Here is a 25,622-nt window from a genome sequence, read left to right as displayed (position 1 = left end):
GCCTAGAGCCATAAGCCCGGGAAGGAAGGAATCATCATGGTTTGTTTTCGGGCCCAATAGTGTTCTATAGAAGGCCTGTAATCGCTTTTGCCAAAAGCAGGGATGCACACCTCTACGTGTTCCCCAGAGGCACAGGCTTCCTGTGACTGGGACTGGCAACTGCAGATGATAAAGCCAGTGAGCCAAGGAAAGTCTTCACACCGTTCTTTCTGGGCTAAAAAATGTGTCCCAAAGTGCTTCCCAGCTTTCTGGGAGGACAGTATCTGACAGGCACAAACATGCTTTCGATGGTTCTTGGAGTCGGCCCGCGTTTTCTGATAGCTTGACGGTCAGGTGTCTCCCTGGGCGGTGGGAATCGTTTGAATTAGCCTCTGTTCTTGGCATGTTTCTGCCCAGTTTGGTCCAGAACCATGTCACAGCTGGGAATAAACTATCTTTGGACATCTCAATTAACGGCTGGGGCCTGGCACGGCTTGAACGTCTCTGTCCTATCAAATGGGAAAAATGAGACCTTTGCGATTACATCATGTGTGAAAACTCCTGTTTGTCTCCTAATGCAGCAGGGGCAAGATGCGATAGGACTGACTCAGTCGCCCCAGAATTATCTTTATACCCTAGAGAGAACACACACATACCCACTCAAATCTAATCTGTCTTATATATTTTTTTAATTTGAGAGAAAGAGAGACATCGACGTGCTGTTCTACTTTCTTATGCATTCATTGGTTGATTCCTGAATGTGCCCTGACTGGGAACCCAACCCACAACCTTGGCTATGGGGACAACACTAAGCAGCTGAGCCACGGCTGAAATCTAGCTTTACATTAAATCATCTCAGTGCAGGTAGCACCTCAGAGTAATGTAGGTGAATGATGGCATCCCTCAGGCAGGGTGAGAAATGGTTTCTGTGGCAGGGCATCCCAGCCTTGGACCAGCTCGCCTCTGTCCCCAGCTGACGGCCGCGTCCTGTGCTCTCTCCTCCAGGATGGAGAGATGTGGTCCTCTGTTAACTGCACCATCTGTGCGTGCGTGAGGGGCAAGACGGAGTGTCGCAAGAAGCAGTGTGCTCCGGTCAGCAGCTGCCCACAGGTACGTGCGGAATGCGGGCTGACCGTCCTTTCCCTGGGCGTCCGGGGAAACGCCCCGTGCGTGGGAGGGCCCCATGGCCACCGAATCCGGGTCCCCTGAAACTTCCACGTTCCCAAATAGCCCCATGCCCCTCGTAAAGCTCGTTCCCACTTGCCTGCAGTTTCCACCCAGATTTTAGTCTTACGTGAAAATAACTCCCAGGTGGCTCTTGTCCCCTCTCTCCTGTCTCTGAGTGACTGCGCCCGGTTCTCTGTTTGAGTGCCTCTGGCTCCAGGGAGCTCTGCTTCTGGTGTCCTTTGCGGGGCTTCCTGCTGAACCGCAGAGGCTTCCTCCGCGCCGTCCTCCTGCGGCCTCCCCCGCACTGTCCTCCTGCGGCTTCCCCCGCACCATCCTCCGCACCGTCCTCTTGCGGCTTCCCCCGCACCGTCCTCCTGCGGGTCCCTCCGCACCGTCCTCCTGCGGCTTCCCCCGCACGGTCCCCCTGCGGCTTCCCCCGCACCGTCCCCCTGCGGCTGCCCCCGCACCGTCCCCCTGCGGGTCCCTCCGCACCGTCCTCCTGCGGCTTCCCCCGCACCGCCCTCCTGCGGCCTCCACCCCTCCCCCATGCACCGCCCTCGTGCGGCCTCCCCCGCACCGCCCTCCTGCGGCCTCCCCCGCACCGCCCTCCTGCGGCCGCCCCCGCACCATCCCCCTGCGGCCTCCCCCGCACCGTCCCCCTGCGGGTCCCTCCGCACCGTCCCTCTGCGGCTTCCCCCGCACCGTCCCCCTGCGGCTGCCCCCGCACCGTCCCCCTGCGGGTCCCTCCGCACCGTCCCCCTGCGGGTCCCTCCGCACCGTCCCCCTGCGGCTTCCCCCGCACCGTCCTCCGGCTTCCCCCGCACCGTCCTCCTGCGGCCTCCCCCGCACCGTCCCCCTGCGGCCTCCCCCCCCCCCCCAGCACCACCCTCCTGCGGCTTCCCCCGCACCGTCCCCCTGCGGCTTCCCCCGCACCGTCCCCCTGCGGGTCCCTCCGCACCGCCCTCCTGCGGCCTCCCCCGCACCGCCCTCCTGCAGGTCCCTCCGCGGCTTCCTCCCCGGCTTCCCCGCACCGTCCCCCTGCGGGTCCCTCCGCACCGTCCTCCTTTCTCTCTCCTTCAGATCAGAGCTCTCCTCCCGGCGCCATTCAGAGTAATGTGTGCTTGTTTCTCAGTAAGTGTCCCCAGGGTCTTCTCCTGCCCGGCAGCCCCCCCCCCCCCCCATCGCTCTCTGAGGTTGTCCCTCTTGAGCCCTGACCTCCACGGTCGCCCGGAATGGACATCGCCTCCTTATGGAAACGCCTCTTTTCCAAAACCCCCACTTCCCACGCGCTGAATAAAGCGGCCATTCTCTTCCGAAGCGTGAGCGTCGCTGAATGGGCCTCAGCAACTTGAAACTTTCTCAAAGTTTTATGCGTTTTGGGAAAATGTCAAATCTGTCCAGTACCTTCCAGAGTGAATGAAAAAAAAAAACCCCAAAAAACAAAATACCCATCCATAGATGCAGGACATGTCCTCCCTTCTCTGTTATCGACAGTCTTTAATTTTATGCACATCTGTTATTATTGTAAACAAAACAGTCCTGTTTTGCTGTCGTGCCAAACCAGGCACAAGAAACAACAGCTGTTGCTATTGCACAACTGCATAGAGGGGGGCGGAGGGAAGGAAAATGAAAGAAGAGGAATAAAAACCCTAAAAAACCCTAATTAGTCTTGCTTTTAAAAGCCTCAGACATAAAACTGAAAAACCTCCCATAAAAGAAAGAGAAGGAAAAGAAAATAAAAAAGAAAGAAAGGGGATAGAATCCATTGACTTGAACGTGGTCTGCTTATAAATATTCATTGGAAAAATAAGATCACATCTTTCCTGCCGATCCTGGGGGACCCTCATTGCTAACGACCTCTCGCAGCACAAGTTAGCAAGAATGGGCTTTCTTATTCCACAAGACAAAACGGGGCGCCGTGCCAGCCCGGTGGCTCCGGTAACCAGCTCCACGGGCCGCGGTGCAGAGGAGGGCTTCACATGAGTTCACGGTTTGCATTGTCCCCTGGCTGCGGGAAGGCCGATGCTCTCTATGTCACCAGCAGCTTCTTGTTAGCATTTCTTCTTTGTGGACCACGTTGGGGCCAGGGGCACACACGCCTGGTGTCACCAGCAGCTTCTTGTTAGCATTTCTTCTCTGTGGACCACGTTGGGGCCAGGGGCATACACGCCTCCAGGCGCTGCCCCCCCCTTGTCGTGTCAAAGCTTGTCAGTGCCCGGCTCCTGCCTCGGGGGCCTCAGTTTCTAGGCATCTTTCCAATCATTCCTCCACTTCACAGTCTCCCTCCAAAGTGGCCGCACAAAGACTTGGGAAGAAAACTTAATTTGACTGTGGAATTCCTGTGAAACGCTTACTTCCCCTCCCCTGCACTGACTGGGAGGTTTTAACAATCCAGAGTCCTCCTGCTTTCCCTGCTGTCTTCCTGGGTGCTACACCTCTTTTCCCAGAAGAACGTGTGCCTTGTTGGAGGAGAATTTTTTTTTTTTGTATTTTTCTGAAGCTGGAAACGGGGAGAGACAGTCAGACAGACTCCCACATGCGCCCGACCGGGATCCACCCGGCATGCCGACCAGGGGGTGACACTCTGCCCACCAGGGGGCGATGCTCTGCCCCTCCGGGGCGTCGCTCTGTCGTGACCAGAGCCACTCTAGCACCTGGGGCAGAGGCCAAGGAGCCATCCCCAGCGCCCAGGCCATCTTTGCTCCAATGGAGCCTCGGCTGCGGGAGGGGAAGAGAGAGACAGAGAGGAAGGAGAGGGGGAGGGGTGGAGAAGCAGATGGGCGCTTCTCCTGTGTGCCCTGGCTGGGAATCGAACCCGGGACTTCCGCACGCCAGGCCGACGCTCTACCACTGAGCCAACCGGCCAGGGCCGGAGGAGAATTTTGTGATTGTTGGATTCCTTGTCTACCGTCCCTGGCAACTCCCCAGAGGCAAAGGAGTGCCTATGGGGACAGGATCATGGGGACAGGGTTTACCCTCCCTTCCAGTGGGGGCAGGGTTGTTAGGAGACTGTTATCTCATTATCGCTAACATGTACTGAGACTTTCTCTGCGGTCACAAGACTGACCCCATTTATGACTATCCCCTTCTTACTGATGAGGTCACAAGACGTCAGGAGCGCCACCGCTAGTGACGTGTAGACCAGGAGCTCTGACTTCTGAGCTTGTGCGTGACTTATTCCCCAGCCAGTCTTACCAGCCCCACCTTCACTCTGTAGAAGTTGATGGTGGTTTCTGCTAGCGTGCAGGCAGAGGAGATCATACCGCCTCCTGTTGTTGGGGCCATGGCTGTAGACAGCTCTGTGGAGCACCTCACTTCATCCCCCTGGGGCCATCATTCCATGGCCTGAGCCAAACACCTTTGGTTTCATCCTCAATGGCTTTCCATCCCAGAAGCCAATGGAGACCTGTGTGGGGACTAGAAATAGAGATGAGAGGTTTAGGCAACGTGGACAGGTCGTGATGCCCCAAACCATGGGAGGACCGATTAGGACTGAGGTTTAAATCTTATTCAAAGTCATCATAGCCTTCATGTACCATCTAGGTCTAGCTGACGGAAAAATGAATTAGACATAGTTCTCTTTCTTCAATTATTAACCAACATTTTTTTGAGTCAGTATGATTTTGTTTTTGAATACCTAAATTTATTTTTGATGCAACTGACCAGTGGTGAACAAGTGAATGGACCTTATATGAACTTTGTGACCTTGACACAGGCCTTGGGCCACCTTTCTGTGGTCTCTGCATCTTAGTTTCCTGTAAACAGGCATGTGACACCTACATTTAGAGGGTCATGGTGGCTGTAGCCAGATAGCTCAGTTGGTTAGAAAAGTGGTCCCCAACGTCTGGGCCGCAGACCGGTACCGGTCTGTGGGCCATTTGGTACCGGTCCGCAGAGAAAGAATAAATAACTTACATTATTTCCGTTTTATTTATATTTAAGTTTGAACAATGTTTTATTTTTAAAAAATGACCAGATTCCCTCTGTTACATCCGTCTAAGACTTACTCTCGATGCTTGTCTCGGTCACGTGATACATTTATTCGTCCCACCCTAAAGACCGGTCCGTGAAAATATTTTCTGACATTAAACCAGTCCATGGCCCAAAAAAGGTTGGGGACCACTGGGTTAGAGCATCGTCCGGAAATGCAGAGGGTCACTATGAGGTTTAAATGAGATCAAGTACGGAGAATGCACAGCATTCTTCCTAGTGTATTGCAGATCCCAACAAATCCGACATTTTCTCAGAGATAAAGAGTGAACGAGGGTAAAAATCCAGAGTGGAAGGAACACGGCCTTTAGGGTTACACAATATAAGGTCTAATTTTGGGTTCTACCACCGTTGTGTTGCATGACATCAATTTCTTCCCGAATAGAAGGAGAAATACTCAGCTCATAAAGTTCTTCTGCATCTTAATAATTATTATTATAATATATAATATTAGTTAAACCTTAAGTGTTTTAAATATTAACTTATTAAATCCTTAGAACTAACTCGATGTTGAGTATCATGAGGAGTATCTGGGAGGGTGTTTGGGGTGTTTGTTAATTTAGTAGAATGCTCTGGAAATGTCCATCTTTCCTCACACTTCATTTTCTCTGCGAGTCCCACCGAGTCAAAGAGAAGACAATACCATTTTCTGATATGGTCGCTGAGAATATGCTTCCTCTTTGAAATGTCATGTACTAAAGCAAACAAACAAAAAAAAAATACATTTTAGGAGATTACACTGTATTTCCAGAAAGGTAATGGAAAACTACTCAGCATTTCGAAACTCTCAGCTTCATTGGCTTTAACTGCAGAACAATTTCCGAAAGAAGAAATAATCTGACTGAACTTGATCTGTAACACAGATATTGTCCGGGTCCACAGACCCGCCCTCGGGTCACGGCTTATTGTTTGCAGGTGCCCCTCCAAGAAGCAACAGAGGATAGAGGTCTCACGTGGATTGAGAGGTTGATAGACAATTCCTGTTCGTGTGTGTGCTCTCTTGGTCTATAGAGGGCTAGGTTTGGATGTCAGGGGAAGGGTCAAATCCACACTGCCTCCGTCTTCCCTCCATGTGAGAAAAGTCACACCAGTGAGTTCTGTAGCTATTATATTTCTCAGCGGATGAAAACAGGAAAGTGTTCTGAATGGCTTTGCCTGGCCTGAGAACTTGATACTTGAAACTTCATTTGCACCATCACCATCACCATCTGGGCATGGAGTTCAAGTACAGCTTGGATAGATTTCATTGGTTTATCTGGTATTAGATTAGAAAAAAAAAGAAAAAAGAGTTCTGTTCTCAGCAGACCCTGTTTGTTAACATTAAACTTATTTGTTTTTCTCTTGACTAGGGTAAAATTCTCAACAGGAAAGGATGCTGTCCTATTTGCACTGAAAGTAAGTTTATTCTTTTGGAAATGTGCTATTAATATTTATTTTGATTTTTATAGTGCAACAAGGAAAATGGTGGTATTCGTTTTCCTCACATGCTGTTTCTGTTGGTATAGGATGGACTCCTCCCACTTCCCTACCAACACTTTAAATCAATTACAGTCCTCTCAAGAAGCACAAGGGAGACAAATGTAGCTGTTTCCATTGGAATTGGTTGCTCTGAGAAATTTCAAAGATAAATGGTGTGATGGGGTTTTAAGAAGGACCAGATATTTTCGGTTACGTTTTAACTGCTAATCACATTTGCAGTCCTCCCGGCTCAGATAATGGTCTCCAGAAAAACCAAACATTGTATAATACACAATCTAGGAGGGATTTTCCTTCTATCCTTACAAAGCCAAACAGCAGTACTGACTTCCTCCACCCTCAGCCTCACCCCTACCTCGTCACCGTTTCACCCGGGCGCATCTGATATTGCTGTTGGCAAAGATAAAGCAAGAGGTCTTGGGTCGGGCGATGGTTTGGCCATGCCGGTATGTTTTAGCTGAGCTCTAACGTGGCCTATTCCAAAAGCCGTCTGAGGCTGCACTTCTCATCACACAGACCAGGCCCGGCAGCGGGTCTCGTGGCCTCCCCACGTGCACACAGGTGCCTGGAGCTGTTAGAAGATCCAAGTCTTCCTCAAATGTTGATGGTGTCGAGATAGCTTTCTGAAGTGTTTCACTGAAAGGAGAATTAGTAATGTCGTGATCAAATTAGTTTCCATGCATCAAAAGCAGAATTAACCAGCCGTGATGTCTATTGGAAAGTATTTTATAAGCTGGTCAGGCTGAGAGAGATGGGCTGTGTGGATGGTTGAAAGCAGCTTTTTATATGGGAATGGGTTTGTTTATTCTACTTGTCTAACATATTTTGGATAGTAGATACAGTGCTTTTATATATATATGTGAGGATATATACTATTATATATATTACATATATATATATATTCTCTCATATATATGTCACAAAGCTTTGAGTGGAAAGCCATTAAATAATTATACATTCTACACTGGATAAAAATACTGATTGAATCAATGAATTTAAATTATAGATTTAATTTATAAAACCTTTTTTTTTTTTAACAAGATAATGCAGTACATGAAATAACTCAAAGGAAGCCAACAAAATACAACTTAGTGGAGCCCAGGAATTAATGCAGAAAGAAGAATTGGCTATGATGAACACACCAGTTAATTTCGAAACACATGTATTCTTAATCATGCGCCCAGGAGAGCCTCTGGGGGAAGCGTTGTTTACAGATGGTTTGGCGCTGCCTCCAGCTCAAGTCCTCCGTGGATGAGCAGGGCCTACATTTACGATTTTCCTTTTTCCTTCATCCCTGGATCTGTTAGTCGAGTGGTTTGCATTTCCCTAGAAAGTGTCTCCCAGTTGACACTTCACAGGAGCCCCCTCAGGTTGTCTAGCAAGCGCTTTCAGTCCGCCTGAGCACAGATAGGTTCCACACGCCCTTCGCCGCGCTTCACAGGAACACACGGCCCGTCGTGTACAGAGACAGCCTGGCTCTCGGATTACCTGACTTAGTCACGCAAGAATCAAGGTGGTGATTATTGAGGGAATTGAGAGAAAAGCTGCATTTCATTACTGGTTTATCCAGTAATGGACAAACCATGATCAGTTCCGTATCTAGAATACTAGTGTCTTATCAGAAAAAAAAAAAAATAAATAAGAGGAAGAAGAGAAATGGAAGGCTAGGCGTGACAAAAATTAAAGCAAGGTCCCAAGCAATCCTATTAAATATCATGTGATGCATGTGAAGGAACCCATGACATCTGTCACTGAGAGAGGCAACTGGCAAGAGAGAATGCCAGCCAGCTGGGAGGGGCACCAGGGAGACCATGAACTTCGTGCACCTGCGTCCAGCAGCTCAGTGTGGGTGGAGCCCCGGCCGGTGGTTTTCGGTCCGGTTCTAAATGACATCCTCAGATGGCCGTTCCCTCGTTCCCTCCAGTGTTCTTTCCATGTGTTTACTCTCCCGGGCTGTCCAGCGGTGTGTCCACAGGGCTGCAAAACACACCCTACTGGGAGAGCTTGACTTGTTCAGAATGAGTTAAGAGCCGAGATGGCTTCCAAATATCCCCCAATGGCCAGCTCTTTGTAACACATCTGGGTAGACTTTATCTGATGTCCTTGCGCTGGGACCAGAGGGACTTCTAGTTTTTGAAATTCACTTGTCAATACAACCAGACGAAATCTTCGGGCTTGCTTTTTCCTCCTCCGTCGATTCTGAGAGTTCTTCTGATATATGGGTTTCTGCAGCAGACAAATGGAGGCTGAAGTGAAAACTAAGGCTAGTGTTTTCTAACACTAGAAAAATGACTGACTTCCTTTTTTTTTTTTTTAAAGATTTTATTTATTGATTTTAGGGGGGGTGGGGAGTAAGAGTTATCAACTCACAGTCGCTACGCTTTAGTTGTTCTTTGCTTGCTTGTCGTACCTGCCTTGGTCAGGGAAACCCAGCGTTTCGAACCAGCAACCTCAGTGTTCCTGGTGAATGCTTTATCCACTGTGCCACCACAGGCCAGGCAACTGACTTTCATTTTATTAAAGCAAAATCACATACGGACACACCCATTAGTTACTGCAGAATTTTCAACCTCAGTGTTACTGATAGTTTGGCCAGATAATTCTTTGTGGTGGGGCCTGACCTGTGTGTTGTATGATGTTTTAGCAGCGTTTCTGGTCTGTACCAGCTAGATGCAATAACACGCCTGTCCCTGAGCTCGTGATAATCCACATTGTCCCTAGATGTTGCCAATGACCCTCTAGGGAGAAAAATAGCCCCTGGCTGAGAACCACTAGTCCTCTTAACAGAGGTAACAGCCAAACCGAATAAAAAAAACAAACACCAGCGGGACTTAATCTCAACAGTAGCTTGCTCTCACCACGCGGTGATTAGACGAAGCCCGACAGTAAGGTGAGGATGCCCTTCTGCCAGAGCGAAACAGAACAGACCAGAGGTCTCTGGGTTTCCCTGAGGGGGTTCTGTATGTTCACTGCTTAGCCTACCAGTCCTACCAAAAAACTGCAAAGCCATCATTCCATCTCGACTGATGGTAAGTCACCATCTCCACGTTAGTTGCTAGGATGCTAGAAATTAATTTGAAGCCTGCCTCTAACGGCGCGGTTTTGAGTGACAGGCTCTCTCCTGGCTTCATCATCTTATATGGCTGCCCTCTGTGTTACAAGTTTATTTAGTACGTATGCCTGGGAACTATATGCAATCCGTTTTTGGAAGGAGGCAGGGACGAATACTTAGGATCATAGATACATACATACATAGAGACATCAACGAAATGGATTGATTACATAGCTTCAGTCCTCTAAAACTTACTCTGATTATCGGTAATAGATGAGTGTGTCACCTTAGTTGAGCAGGGGTGATACTGTGTTGTCCTTTTCTAATTCCTGCCGCATTGACTGGGTTAGTCCCCGTTGGTCGCGCATGGGGCTGTGGCGGACCTCCGGAAGGAACAGGAAAGAGGGAATGACCCAAGGTGCAGGGCAGTTTCTAGAACTCTCTGTGCAGTCGGTTAGTTTATAATTCTGTAGCTAAGAAGCGGTCGTGGCGGTGCTAACTAGCTAACCTCCCCTGACTAGGAGAGTATTTGCAGGATTGGTCTTTAAAGGGCAATGATGATTCTATCAAAAATGGAAGAAAAAAAAAAAAAGTGAATCTTCTTCCAATCAGACCCGAAGAAAATGTCGAAAGCACTGGTGTGTTCTAACAGGAGACATTCATTCTCTTTCTCCTTTTCCAACGGGAAGGAATTACAACGTGGTTGGGATGAATTGTTTAAAATAGAAGACAGAAAGTGAGCTAAACAAACTTTTGTGCAAGTGCTATTTCTTGCCCAAGTAGAAGCTGGGGCCCAAAATGAGTCCCACTGTGCCTGGACTGAGCGTCAGGGGACCGAGAGTTAGGTGCCGAGAAGGCCACCGTCCCTCGTGCGGGTAGCACTTGGTTTATGTGAGATGATACTTTACTGTGTGTTGGCACACGGTGGGTGGAATCTTGACCTGACCGCCCAACAGAGACCTGAATCAGATAAATTCTTTGTTGGCAGAATGTCTGTTTTCAGACATGGAAATAATACTTAGAAGCACAATTTCACAGATAAAGCAGGGGTGTGTGTGTGTGTGTGTGTGTGTGTTTGTGTGTGTGTGTGTGTGTATAGAGAGAGAGAGAGAGAAAGAGAGAGAGAGAGATGGACAGTGAGAGAGAATTTAATCCCTTAAGCATCTATAAGCCCAGAGGCGACCAGGGCAGCCCAGCCATGGATGCCCAAGCCCAGGTCTCCTAGATTCGTTCAGCTGTGCCTGTGGCTATATTAGTCCCAACCATTCGAATTCCAACCCAGAAGGAAAGTTCACAGTTACATAAGACAGGGGCGGGTAGGGCTATGCAGAGCACAGATGTGCCTTTAATTGAAATAACCTCAACTCCGTCCCACAAGTAACAGGAAGGATCAGATTCCAGCAGCGCAGGGTGCAAGGAGGCTCCCAGTTGCCAGGTGACCTCTTTAAACCCCCAGGGTCAGTTTCCAGCTGTGTGCAGCGCTGGTGAGCGAGCTGTGCGGTGGTCTCCTGCCTGCTCTGTGCGCCCACCGCGGGACACTGTGGGGGTGCCCTGGCTGGTTTGGGCACATCCTCCTCAAGTCTCTGGGCATGCCTGCAGATATCTCCAATTAAAGACTAGCTGCAGGCCGGGAAATACAACAACAATTTAATGAAACAGTGACCTTGGGGCCCATTTTATGAGACATCTCCCCCCCCCCCCACACACAGAGGTTCTGCAAATTAGCAATTCTGTGTTTGAGCAAGGTTTCTGGCCTCCAAGACTAGAAGCGGCTCCAGGTCCCTTGACACCAAGAGTCTGTCCTTAACTCGGGAAAGCAAGGAAATTTGAAACCGGAGCTCCAGATGCTTGTAGAAGAATTTGTGGTGTTGACTTTAGCCCTGCCAAGGACGTGTTAAACCGAGTGGCCGCTGACCTTTTTGCACGAGCATCTGGAGCTGGGGTTGTCACTGCTCCCGAGACCCATTCGTCCCACACGTGGCGGCTGGGAAATCCCACGCTGCGGGAACACAGGAGGGAAGAGGACGAAATCTGCTCATTTTTGTTTTATATGCGGTTCTGTCCTAAGGAAGATGGTGACTTAAATTTTCTGGCTCTGAGTTGGTGCAAAGTTGAAGGAAGAATCTGACGTGACAAAGGGTCATCTTTTATCCACCACCTACTGTCAGTCCCCACAGGATGATAGCACCCCATCAGTCTGACTATGAATAGTCATTATCATCATCATCACCAAATAACAGTGGCACTCATGATCACAGCGATGGCAGGAGCCAATACTTACTAAGCACGTGCTCTGTGTCTAAACACTGATGTGGACTGCCTCATTTGGTCTTAGTCCATTCTCTCCACCGTCTTAGGGTCGGGTGGGCTTGGCGGTTAACCAGGATGCCCCGCGTCCCTGGCGGAGCTGGCTTCCTACAAGGCAGTCCGGCCCCAGGGCCTCGGCGGGAATTTCTCCCCTCGACTTCGTGGTCACTTTGTTCTGTTTGACAGCCAGTGGCAGTTGGCAAGGAAAGGGAAGACCAGGAGGGTTTTACAGCTGGCGGTGACGGGAGACTTGGGAAGGAGCTTAGGAGACGTTTCCGATGGCGGATTGTTTCCCCACCCCCACCCTGGGGAAAACGTAGACGGAAGGGACCAGGCTTTCATCCGCGCCAGGTGCCATCTGCGCCTCTCTGCCCACGTGCAGGGCAGGGAGGGTTGGGTGCTCAGCACTCCCCCCCCACCTCAATCAGACTGGCTTGGTTTTCCACGTCCACTCATTTTCCCAGGGTTTATCCCCGCCCCCTCTTGGTAACTCAGGGCTGAGGGATTTCCAGTGGCGAGTGACGATCACCCCCAAATTTCCTTACTTACTATATTACACTGTGGACAGTTTTAAACTGAAAATGAATGGGGCGTGAATCTCCATCAGGAGCGAGGAAGAGCGAAGCTGTCCTGCCTGGAAAGCCCACCAGCACGTGGGCCTCATGGGACTGTGGCCCCCTCGCCGAGGTCAGCCCTCCCCCTCCTCAGGTGAGGACACGGAGGTTCCCACTCACTGTGGTAATAGTCACTGGACTGACCGAGACGAGAATCGGCGTTGTTGTTGTTGTTGTTTTTAAACCTCCTAGTCTAGTATTGATTCCATCATATCCTATGGCTTCCCTAGGTCTTTGCTTGGGAAAGTCATTTTTACCGTTAAGTGTACCCTTATTAAATCATCCGATTAAAAGCAACTTTCTTGCCTAATTTCGAAACATAGACGTTGTACATAAAGATGTATGAACCTCGTGGTTGAACTGCTGGTGCACTTCCTGCAAGGCTGCCATCTTGAATCCGAAGAGATGCTGGAACCCAGTTTTGACCAGAGGAACTGACGACTGAAACCCCTTCACAGGGGGCATACCTACCCTAACACACAGCTAAGTGAGAACACAGACGAAGTAGGCAGCCCCTAACTAGCTCTGACCCGGCAAAGCGCACTTGGTGGGAAGTACTGTCTAGTCAATGACACGTCGCCGTGTGCCCAGCCGGGGCAGGTTTACTCCGCTCTGGAGGTCCCATCTCCTGTGAGCAAAATAAGAACAACAATTGCTGCTTGGGCTGGCACCAAGCCGCTCCTGTTAGCGGCAGTGATTTATTGGGTGGAAGTCTGTGTCGGGCATGGTGATAAACGCTCTCTGTGCAGCCTGTCATTTAATCCCCACGGTGATCCATGAAGCAGGAGCCATTGTTAGTCCCGCTTTATAAACGAGGGCTGAGGGTCGGGGAATTAAATAGGGTAACGCCCTGGCCCGTGAGACGCTGGAGCCCAAACGTTTAAGCACTGTTTTATGTTCTCTAGTGACTACCTTTTTATTCGGTTTGGAGGTTTGCCTTCAAATGTATATGAACTTTGCCAATTTCTTTTTACTCCATGTCCAGTGAGGTCGCTTTAACCTCTTCAGACTCCTGGGTTACAGTATTGGAGTTCTAGCCGTCCCCGGGAGTTTGGAGAAATGACTCGCGAGCTGCATTCCATGGTCGGTCCCCTTTGATGTGCAACTCCTATTTATGGGTTTTGCCATTCTTTCTCCTTATCACGGGCCTCTGCCACTGCTCCATGCCTCCACTCTGCCCTTCCATTCCCTCCTCAGTGCACGTGCCTCCTGCTTTGGTGTTCGCCCTTTGGTCCTGGAAGCTCACAGCCTGGCCTCCACAGCACCCCTGCGCCAGTTACCCTCATTCTGGTTCAGATGCATCCAAACGGCGAGGTCCCTGATGGGTGACTTCTTCATAAGGTGCTAACACGGCGGATATCAGCTTCTGATGTTTTTGGAGACCACATTCTTTGCATTTGGATTTTATTAACCATGGCTACCTTGGATTCTCCAAATGATCTGCGTTGGGATTTGGATAGAGGGGTTAATGGCTGTCCCCAGCCCCGATCTATTGACTGAATTCTGATCTCCGCACCCACCCCCCCTACCCCTTATCCCAGCTGCACAGGTTTTGAGTCTTCACGTTATTTCTCATCCTTTTGAGATTTCTCACTCATGTTGCTAACTGGCCATCAAGTCTGGTGGGCTGTCTCTTTGTCTTGTTTTTCTAAGAAATCATTTTCTTCCCATTTCCACGGCGGCCAGACACTCATCCAACGGCCCCCAGCTGATTTCTGCCTCGTCTCTCCCGGCCGTCCCTTTCCACGGCCCGTGTCAGAACCCACACTTGGCTTTCACGAGAACCCTCACGGGCTTCCTGCACTGGCCTATTGCTCAGTTTCCCCAAGTTTGTTTTATTTATTCATTTTTTTTTTTAGAGAAGAGAGAGATGGGGGGGAGGAGCAGAAAGCATCAACTCCCATATGTGCCTTGACCCGGCAGGCCCAGGGTTTTGAACCGGCGACCTCAGCATTCCAGGTCGACACTGTATCCACTGCGCCACCACAGGTCAGGCCTCCCCAAGTTTGTTTTATAAGACGCTCGTGCTGAGGGGTGTCATGAGTAATGTTTTCAAAACAAGATTCTGTGATTCAATACATTCGGAAAATACTGGGTCAAGTAAACCTCGATGCGCCTCCTGGCCGCGGCGTCCTGCGGGCTTCTTCACCAGCGTGCAGCGCAGACTTTCGGGCGGTGGTGGAGCGAGAACCTTGCGCTCTGGTCTGAGCTCCGGCTCTTGTTTATTTCCACTTATTCTGGCAGAGCCGCCGGCAGGATTGATGTCTCAGAGTAAACACGTTAAGAAATGTTGGTTCTTCGGAATATATTTAAACTCCTCCGGCAGGCAATAAATCTCAGGCTGATTTATTTAGACAGGTTGGGTTCTCACATCTCGCGAAGCAACTCCCCACTTGGGTCAGGCTGGTCTCCGGATCTTTTTTCGCTGGCTGTGGTCTTTGCTGTGGCCCTGCCTTTATTAACGTTCTCCTTTCGGCCTGGAAGGCTTGCTCCATTCTAGCCCCCATTCTAAATTTTATTTCAGAGGGACTGAACATTTCAACAGATCTACATTTTATATGTACATTACAGCCTTACCCAGCCCTGTTTTAGCCAATAGTGATTACCTGTTTGCTCAATTTGCATGGAATATATGATAATAAAACGAACAGTGACTACTATTCTCTGAGCATCTACTATGTACTCAGCACTCTTGCCCTGTTACCCTTATCTTTATAACCTCCCTCCAGGGTATGATCCTTGTTCTTAGTATTCATTAAGTGGCAAGACTGGGATTCGAACCCAGGGCTCTCTTCCGTGCAGGGAGTGTTTGCAAAGCGCGAGGGTGGCTTTCAAGCTGGGAGCTAGGCCAGCCTGGAGTTGTGCAACTCACCTCTTCAGCTCCGATGCACAAGTCACTGTGGGGAGACACTGACCTCAGAGTCACAGGGACCAGGCTGGACTGGGTCTTCATACTTATCAGCTAGGGTAGAAACTGATGATCATAATCACGCTAGGAGTTTTGTGACCGTATCTTTCAGCCCCAAACGGAAAACCATGATGTGTCTACAGGGTAGACCATTTGAAATTAAGACTGTTCCAAACATCTGAGCGGTGTGGGCAGTTTTGCTTCAGGGATTTAGAGGACAGGGAAGGGAGGCGTCCATGAAGGTGCTGCAGTGGAGGTGGGGAGTTGGCAGTGGAGCTGGGAATGGAAGGACGTCTGTGCTGTGAAGTGTCACGTGCCCGGCAGGCACAGGCCACTGCTAGCGCCAGGGGAGACGCGGGGAAGGAGGGAGCCCAGGTGGGCGGTCCTAGGATGCCAGCCATGGCCTTAGTGGTGAGACTTATTTTAGATGAGATCTTGAGGGTGGGGACGGTTTTCTTTGCTCTTCCGTTTTAAGTTGGTGAGAATATGAGGTAATAAAAAATATGTAAAAAGAAGTTCACATTCTTTTTTTTTTTTTTTGTAATTTTTGTATTTTTCTGAAGTTGGAAACGGGGAAACAGTCAGACAGACTCCTGCATATGCCCAACCGGGATCCACTGGCATGCCCACCAGGGGGCAATGCGCTGCCCATCTGGGGCATTGCTCTGTTGCAACCAGAGCCATTCTAGCGCCTGAGACAGAGGCCACAGAGCCTTCCTCAGCGCCTGGGCCACTTTGCTCCAATGGAGCCTTGGCTGCGGGAGGGGAAGAGAGAGACAGAGAGGAAGGAGTGAGGGGTGGAGAAGCATATGGGTGCTTCTCCTTGTGCCCTGGCCGGGAATCAAACCTGGGACTCCTGCATACCAGGCCGACTCTCTACCACTGAGCCAACCGGCCAGGGCTCACATTCTTAACAGTATCGCTACTTAATGGTTTGTTTTTTTTCAAATATTGTTTCTAGGTGCCCTACTCAGCTTTTTTAAAAAATTAGTTTTTATATGTAGATTAGTAATTATATCTGTTAGGCTGTAGAGTGGCAGAAAGAGAGCCGTTATTTCTCCTTCTTCCCACATTCACACAATCAAGTGAGATTAAGTTCTTGATTTAAGAAGCCAGATGTTTTGAGTGTTTAGAGGTAACTCCAGGCTGCTCCCCACAGTGGCTGCCCCATTTGCATTCCCACCAGCAGTGCAGGGGGGTTCCCTTTTCTCCGCACCCTCGCCAGCACTTGTTGTGTGTTGATATATTGATGACAGCCATTCTGACAGGTGTGGGGTGACATCTCATGGGGGGGGGGGAGAGGGTGAGGGGAGGTAGAGGAAGCTACAGGGAGGATAAGTGGGGTGGAAGGAGACTTGGGTGGGGGTGGTGAACACACAGTACAGTGTATAGATGGCGTGTCACAGAATTGTGTACCTGAAACTCTACAATCTTGTTAACCAGCATCACCCCAATAAATAAACTTTTAAAAAATGAAGCTATGGATGTGAAATCTTATAGGAATCCAGGTTCTCCTTGGTGGGGGCATCCGTGGCCCTTGGGTCCCCCTAGGAGCGACAGTTGTCAGGGACACGTCTGAGCTATTCCAGAGCCTTCTGCATGTAGAAGGTTGGATCGCACACAGCCCCTGTATATCAGGGGCTGACATCACTTTCAGGATGAGCCTAGTGCTAAGAGCAGTGTTTTCGGTCCCAGCCTCTCCTGCTTCTTGACCCAAACTTGACATCATCGTGATAACTCTTCCCCATTTAGGTACCCCTGCATGACCCAGTGACCCTAGAGTCCAACCTGGCCTGTTTTCCTACAATTTGTGTTGAGAAAAGTTGAAAGCCTTGCTTTGATTTGGTAGACTTTCTCGTGGTTAGAACACTTCTCTGGAAAGGCGCTGACCTGCGTGGTGTGTGGGATGATGGATTAGAGAAAATTTTCTCTTTGCAGAACTAACAGACAGAGGATGAAAGTCGCTTCCTGTGTTTTCAAAGTGACTTCAATGACTGGGGAAATCTTGTGACATGTTAAGTGAAGAGGAAATAAAGTTTTATGTACAGGATCATCTTAACTATGTTAAAACACACAAACGCACACACCCTCCAAACTGTAAATACTGGCGATTTCTGAATAGCAGGACCGTCAATGATACTTTTTTTGTTCTTTATGCTTTTCTGTTTTGTTTTGTTTTAGGGGAAGGGGTTTAGCATCTACCCAATTTCTCTTATTTCCTTTCTCATAACTTGGAGTTGTATAATTTCCCCATAATTTTCTTTGACGGATGTTTTGAGGATAATCACTGCTCTCAGAAGGAAGGCATTTCATTAGAATAAATATACCCATGGCAGAAATAAATGTACTTGATGAGGTTAAGAGAAAAGCATTGGAATTTTGTTTTCAGAAGCAGCCAGACTCTCTTAATTCTCATAGCAACCTTATTAAAGAATGTAACATCAAAGCAACATGTCCTAATCCAATATTTTTAATTTTTTAAAGCAAATATTCTTATTCCAAAAGTATACATAGTCACTGTAAATAATGATAGAAATGTAAGAAATAATGTAAATACATTCAAACACGAAAGAAAAAAAACTTACCCATAATTCTATAACCTAAGAGGAAAATAGAAAGCAGCACTTTTTATATTTGGGTTTATATATGTCTAATATTTTTTTCTCTTTGCCTAGACCTTTGTATACATATATTGAAAACAAACCAAAATACAAATTGACATCTGATGATTTGACTTAAAGGACTATGAAAAAAGTACCACCAAGGATAAACTCACATTTCTCTCTCCATCCTCTGACTTAACACATATTCAGGGTTAGTTGTAGAATGGTCTGTTTACTTAGCTCCAACTATCACTCCAAGCTTTCCACAAGAGTGTGACCAGACATCTGGACATCTTAGATGGCAGCTCATTGCATTGCGTCCACTGGAAAAAAAAAATCATATGAGAATACAATGTTCATTTGTGTCCCCTAAGCGTCTCTCTAGCCTCCCTCCTTCTCAGCGAGGCCGATTTCTGTAGCCCCGAGGTTCTCAGTTTCGGTCACTCCTCAGTGGACACGTTCGCTGCCCCTGCAGGCTGTGGCATGGGGACCTTGAGGTGCCAGGAGAAAGGGCCAAGGTTTCAACATTATTTGAGCTCATAACACAAATGTCCCCAAATGCAACACATAATTCTCAGGCATCTCTGGAGTCATGAAATTTTGTTGGCCTCTGCTATATGGCTGTTACACAGAAAAATCATCCTGACCTTTAAATCCTTCTCTTCCACAAGTTAAGCCTCTTGAAAAATATCTTTCCTGACAGCGCCGTTCACACATGATTTCCCGAGCCTGGTCTCCCTGGACGTCCTCGTTGCTTTGCCCAGCAATGAGTAAGCGCCGGCTCCCCGAGGGCCACTCTACACAGTATATTTTCTGTTGCTTTCTTGAGGATTTTGCTTTGTCACATAATTGGCCTTATCTCCAAATACCCACATTTTGACTCTTGGAAAAACAAACGTAACAACAAAAACAAAATCAGAAAAGCATAAAAGAAAGAAAGAAGTATCCCTTGTGATTCAGCCACCAGGAAACAACCACTGTTTATCATTTCGATGTGTGTGTTTCTGTATTTATTTTAAGACAGTTAAGATAGACTTTGGTTTCCTATTTTTCACTTAACACGTGATGAGCATCTTCTCAATCGTGAATGTTATTCACGAACTTTTTTCCAACGATTGAATAATGATTCATTGTCTAGATTTGCTACCAGGTGCTCAGCTGTCTGTCTGATGTTAGGAGACAACCTACATGTGTCCTTTTTTATATACTGTATCCACGATCAGCAGACACAGAGAACACGGGGCATGTCCTGGATGCTCTGGAAATGTTTGCCGTTCCTGTTTTTATCAGTGATCGTTTTGATGTCGCTGTTGTTAGAACCCCAGGAGAAGCCGTGGGTGTCCCTGGTTCAGGAGATGTCATTGCAGACTCTGGGCAGGGACGTCGGCGTCCCCTGTGCCTGCTCAGAACGGATGGAGGATTTCTTCCCCAGGAAAAGTTCAAATCCTTCGGGAGGGCCCTAGCCTTTCCAAGCAGAGATCCATCCGTTACAAGCTCCAGTGATGGGGGGGGGGGGGGAGCCTTGACTGGCTCTGAGCTTTCTTGCCGAGTATATGAAGTTAAGAACTCGAAAGAAGCCTTTTTTCTTGAATTGGGTGCATTGGGTGGTCATGCCCTTTTCTGGCACATGGCAGTATCAATTCTTTTTTTTTAAGATTTTATTTATTCATTATAGAGAGGGGAGAGAGACAGAGAGACAGAGAGAGAGAGAAGGGGGAGGAGCAGGAAGCATCAACTCCCATATGTGCCTTGACCAGGCAAGCCCAGGGTCTTGAACTGGCAACCTCAGCGTTTCCAGGTTGACGCTTTATCCACTGCACCACCACAGGTCAGGCGGCAGTATCAATTCTTAGTTGTAATTCTCCTGAGGTCACATGGGGAGTTCCCAAGAAATGCCTTGCTCCCCCCCCCTTTTTTTTTTGGTAGACAGACTCCCGCATGCGCCCGACCGGGATCCATCCACCCGGCACGCCCACCAGGGGCGACGCTCTGCCCACCAGGGGGCGATGCTCTGCCCCCTCCGGACGTCGCTCTGCCACGACCAGAGCCACTCTAGCGCCTGGGGCAGAGGCCAAGGAGCCATCCCCAGCGCCCGGGCCATCTTTGCTCCAATGGAGCCTTGGCTGCGGGAGGGGAAGAGAGAGACAGAGAGGAAGGAGTGGGGGGTGGAGAAGCAAATGGGCGCTTCTCCTATGTGCCCTGGCCGGGAATCGAACCTGGGACTTCTGTACGCCAGGCCGACGCTCTACCACTGAGCCAACCGGCCAGGGCCGCCTTGCTCCCTTTTAATCAGACAGCACCATTTTTTTTTTAATGCCAGGGAGAGATTCTGTTCATCAGAATGCAAAGGAAATGTGTGATAAGATCATTTTGCAAGTAATCACACGGAGAAAGGATTGAAAAAATGCTGTATGAGTGATTAGATGGGTGAGAACACTAGTTGGGGGGGGAGGATGTAGGATCAGAAAGCGGGGGGTGGTGGGGTAAGGGTGCAGCAACAAACCGAGTCAAATTGTAGCCAAATGGAGAAAACCACTGAGAAAAGGTCTAAAAAAGAAACAGAAATGGAAGGTGAATTCAGATATTGCTACTGACCTGCCAGCGCTCGTCTCTCCTCCCCACTTCGCCCTCCTCCCCAAATAGTGCCTTTTGTATATTCTTTATTTGTTCATTGAAACTGCTGTCCACGCCCCCAAGACTCTCTTTTTCAGTCTCTATCAAATACTGATAAGGAAAACAAACTTCAAACAAATAATCTATCAAATTCCAAATACATGTGACTTATATGAAGTAACATAAATCTGATGTTTGAAATGACATGATATACCACAACATAAAACAACCTTACCCTCCAAACACTTAGACATGAAAAGCAAATGTTTCTATTCGGGCCCATTGGGTCCAATCAGACCTGTTACCACATCTGCCCTCTCTCTGGACTCTTAATTCTTCCCTTAGATATTTGGAGCAATTGCTTATATGATATTCTCATAGTGTTGACCTGTTCTAGTGTTGATTGGAAATTGCACGTTTTATTCTAGTTCTTTCCTCATGTGGGCTAATTTCTCTTAATGAATCCCCCATTCCCTGCTGTCCATGCCTCCTTGAACACAGATAAACTATCTTTAGATGAAGAATAGACCAATGCCAAATTTTCTTCTTAAAAAAAATAATATTTAATTTTCTATAAAAATCTTTAAGAAACCCCATAGTGTAAAAATCTACCTGGGTCTCATAAGTATTTGAGTTAGAAGTATTTTGAAGTGATGAACGTGCTGGAATTTGCTAAATTTATTAAGTGATGCTATTTGCAATTTATTTTTTTAATCGAACTTTAGCTTTTGATGCATATATCAAAATATAAGAACCTTGTGTTTCTATAAAACCTTGTATTTCTATAAGACACTATTGACTTTATCAGTACTTGGTTCCTAGAGGAATTAAGCGTGTATCTGCTTGACAAGTCAATTTATTTGTCTTTAGTAAATATATGTGCTGAATATAATACTTTTGTTGAAAACCACGGGTAAACATGTAGAATACCATGTTTCCACATTTTTTGAAATAGTAAAACGGAAATAACACCCTGTTTTGTCGTATTGTCATTTAGATCGCTGCCTCTTATTGACCTTTCGTTCTTGTTTATATGGGTTACGGAGTTAGGCCAGTTCTGTTTACAAAATGACCTTGGTTCCATTTCTCCACCCCTTACATTAAGACCACAGAAGTAATATCAGGGCTCCAAAATAGAGATGCTTTAAAAATTCAGAAGTGTGATAAATAACTTTAAGGACGAAAGTACTGGAAATTTTGCATGTCTTACCAGGTTGGGCACAGATATTTAAAACCACCAACCAACCAACGTTTTGTTTTGTTTTTTTTGCATGTCGGTTTTGCTCTGGTGCATCTCTGTAAGGCCCTCTTACCTGGCGGGTGCCCCTTCCAAGTGTACTGCAGGGGTCCCCGGTTTCCCCGTAAATCCTCCGCTCGCTTAGTGACCCTGCTTTTGTCTCTCACTCACCCGCAGAGCCCGGCGTTTGCACGGTGTTCGGAGATCCCCACTACAACACTTTTGACGGACGGACATTTAACTTTCAGGGGACGTGTCAGTACGTTTTGACGAAAGACTGCTCCTCCCCTGCCTCGCCCTTTCAGGTGCTGGTGAAGAACGACGCGCGCAGGACCCGCGCCTTCTCCTGGACCAAGTCCGTGGACCTGGTGCTGGGCGCCGGCACCGTCAGCCTCCAGCAGCACCTGACCGTGCGCTGGAACGGCTCGCGCATCGCGCTGCCCTGGCAGGCGCCGCACTTCCACATCGACCTGGACGGCTACCTCCTGAAAGTGACGACCAAAGCAGGTGGGCTTCCGGAGGCACGGGGGTGTCCTGTCCCACCTGGGGGCGCAGAACCGCGGCTCCTCCGCCACCGCTCCTCCCCCGCAGGGCGGAATCCAGCAGGCAGAGAAATTTCCCAGCTGCAGGCAGGCATTGATTGCTTCGTCACCTTGGAAGGGAGACCGTGAAGATGCCCTGAATAGCTGGAGAAGTCTGCACACCCTCTGCCTTGCAACCCCGCGCCAGACCCAATAGTCTTGCAATGGGGCGGACGTCCCGTGCCTTCCTGTCCTCATTCCAAAAATAGGCATCGTGCTCTCCCAATAACCTCTTTCTCGTGCTTTGTTGCTAATTTTAGGCCACTGGTGGCCGGCTTGGAGCAGCCAGTGCCTCCCAACTCAGCCAGTGATGTGCAGTTAGTTCCACATCTGTGGAAGTATTTCCCTTTCCAGAAGGGCGGATCCTCCGCAGTAAACCACAAGCGTGCGTGGGTGTGCGGATGTGAGTGCCCCACACCCGACTCTGCGACCAGAAGCCTGGTCCATTCTTGGCCCTGCTCGCTGAGCTGATGGCTGGAACCACTGGCTTCCGCTAGAGAGCACTTGGGATGCTTGGTCAGAGAGCTGCTCTCCTTGGGCATGGCTCTGGGCGTGTGGAGCTGACCCCTGACGCCTTTCCTCAACAGCCCATGTTGCCTGATGCCCCCTGGACTCGGTATTCCCACTGGGGGGCAGGTACACCCCCTGGCAGCCAAGTTCCTCACAGGTTGTTAGGTTACTCCTAAGGGTTCGGTGAGATGCAAGTTTCTGTCTTGCGAGGTGCTACCTGAGAGAGGCATCTTAGCAGCAGAACTCACCGCTCCAGTTTCAATCCCAACGCAGGGGTTCAGCTCATGTCCGCAGTTTGCTACACCCTGCATGGTGCCTTTCTTGCTGCCTTTGGTTAGTCCATGCTGTTTGTTAATTGGATATTGGACTACATGATTTCCTGGCCTGTGCTGTTTCTTGCGGCGTGATACTTGAGAAAATCAGCATATTTCTTGCTTTTTGCTTTGGTGAACTGAACACAAAAGCCTCCATTGAGTCCGAGTTCCTTTAGAGAATCTGGGTCCAAAGGGAAACATTTGATAGATAGAGCAGACACTTTTGAGGGGTTATAGAGACTGTTTGTTCTCTACTCCACCTCCAGGACCCTGTGAATTGTTTCAATTCAAGCCAGGTCTATATCTGATAAATTGATTTAGCCCGTGGCGTGCCAGCTTAGTTAAACAGGGCAGGCGGCCAAGGAGAAGCCCGGGGAGCTTTTCTTCAGAGTCTAAGATGGTTTCAGGGAGCAAGTGTGAACTATGAATGGAAGGCCGCGTTCTGTGCAGGGGGAAGGACCCCCGTTCCTGACGTGGAGCGTGGCAGATGTGAAGAGCTCTGCTCATTCAACTTGAGTGAGATGGGTCCTGCTCCGAAAATGGAGACACCTGTCGTCCTCTTCCAATGACAGGCTGCTCTGCCGATCCAGGCCCTCCGCTTCACTCCCTCAAAGGAGGCAACAGCCTGTGGGCCCTCCGCTTCACTCCCTCAAAGGAGGCAACAGCCTGTGGGCCCTCCGCTTCACTCCCTCAAAGGAGGCAACAGCCTGTGGGGCCCTCCGCTTCACTCCCTCAAAGGAGGCAACAGCCTGTGGGGCCCTCCGCTTCACTCCCTCAAAGGAGGCAACAGCCTGTGGGGCCCTCCGCTTCACTCCCTCAAAGGAGGCAACAGCCTGTGGGGCCCTCCGCTTCACTCCCTCAAAGGAGGCAACAGCCTGTGGGCCCTCTGCTTCACTCCCTCAAAGGAGGCAACAGCCTGTAGGCTTCTCCGCTTCACTCCCTTAAAGGAGGCAACAGCCTGTGGGCCCTCTGCTTCACTCCCTCAAAGGAGGCAACAGCCTGTGGCTCCTTGTGAAATGTGCACGAGATGACACATTATTAAACGGCACTAACGAGAAGGACCTTGCCTGTCTGTTAGTGAGCCAGCTGAACACAGTGGATTCTACCGACGTGGAAATTATTACTCAGCCGCCACCCCGTTCTCAAAGGGACCGTGGATGCTTGGAGATGGCTGACAGTCAAGGAGGTTCCATTCTGTTGCTCCCACAGCTAGTGATACCTTAACAGGAGAAGTGTTCTCTGTGTAAGGAGTCCGCGTTCTTCAAGTGAGCAGAAGGACGAGGCTGCTAAGAAAGTAGTAATTAATACAGCCCACGCTCCACTGCGAGACGAGTGAATTTAGCTCTTCAGGGCCTTGAACTTAGTTTTCCAGCTTTGTTTGTTTTTTTTCCATCCCTCTTATGATGATTCAGGTGATTAATGTGGCTCCCTTACTACTCAGCTGAACAGTTTCTTGTAGCCCTGAAGCACTGTGGGCTTTCTGCTTCCTAGGGAAGAACTGCGTTCCGCCAGGCATTGAACTTGCTTTGCCATTTTCCTTTGAATGGAACCATTGCCTTTCCAGACAATAGTCTTTTCCGCCCTGGTCTACCCACCTCAGTGAGTGCCACCCCTCAGGGATATTTTCTTTTTAATCACCCTTGCTTAACTATTTAAAATATCTTTTGAGGGTTCTTCTTCCATAGTTTTTTTTTTTTTTTTTTTAATTGCATAAACTCATATGACCAAAGGGTGCTTTCTTCAGAAAACCAGCTTATATCAAGCCAGCGGCTGGCGGTTCGGAATGGGGAGGAGGGACTTAACCCGGTGGTTTAGGAACGTCACTTCACCACGGAATCAGCTGCAGGGAGCACAGGTGGCCTGTCACTTGGGTGGAATTAGGCATAGTGCCTGGGTAGCACAGAGGGCACCCACAAAGCTCAGTAGCTAGAGAAAGCCCTGCCCATACCTGTCACACGCCCACCCTCGTCTCCGCACTTGGTGAATCATTTAAGAATATTTCCTGTCCGCCATCTGTTCACTTCATCAGCTCCCCAGAGGGAGGCGCACCAGACCCACCTGGAAGGCACTGACACGTGCGAGCGTGGCTTTTCACTTTACTTTTTTATCAGGTTCATCAAGAGTTCTACACTGGATGAACCTGGAAAATACGTACTATTTTTCCCCCTTTGATGTAAACTCGGAACAACAACGAAAGCACCCATTTGTAAGCATCTCTGTGGTATGCCTACCGACCTTGCATCGCCTCTCTCCTGTGAGTGGACAGCAACA

General features: G+C 48.9%; 1 protein-coding gene across 2 annotated transcripts in view; it reads left to right on the top strand.

Moving 5' to 3' along the window:
• BMPER (BMP binding endothelial regulator) overlaps positions 1-25,622 on the top strand; it is a 239,872-nt gene that overhangs the window by 139,010 nt on the left and 75,240 nt on the right. Inside the window, exons 10-12 of one of the 2 annotated variants that reach the window (XM_066353769.1) lie at positions 985-1,089; positions 6,486-6,531; positions 22,124-22,453. In XM_066353769.1, coding sequence (XP_066209866.1) covers positions 985-1,089; positions 6,486-6,531; positions 22,124-22,453 — 481 coding nt within the window. The remainder of the gene's footprint in view (positions 1-984; positions 1,090-6,485; positions 6,532-22,123; positions 22,454-25,622) is intronic. The other variant, XM_066353770.1, reaches the window with a different exon arrangement.

This window comes from Saccopteryx leptura, chromosome 12 (genome assembly GCF_036850995.1).
Source record: "Saccopteryx leptura isolate mSacLep1 chromosome 12, mSacLep1_pri_phased_curated, whole genome shotgun sequence".
Lineage (NCBI taxonomy): Eukaryota > Metazoa > Chordata > Mammalia > Chiroptera > Emballonuridae > Saccopteryx > Saccopteryx leptura.
The sequence above is the reverse complement of the archived record's forward strand: the minus strand, read 5'-3'. Positions and strand labels throughout refer to the sequence as shown.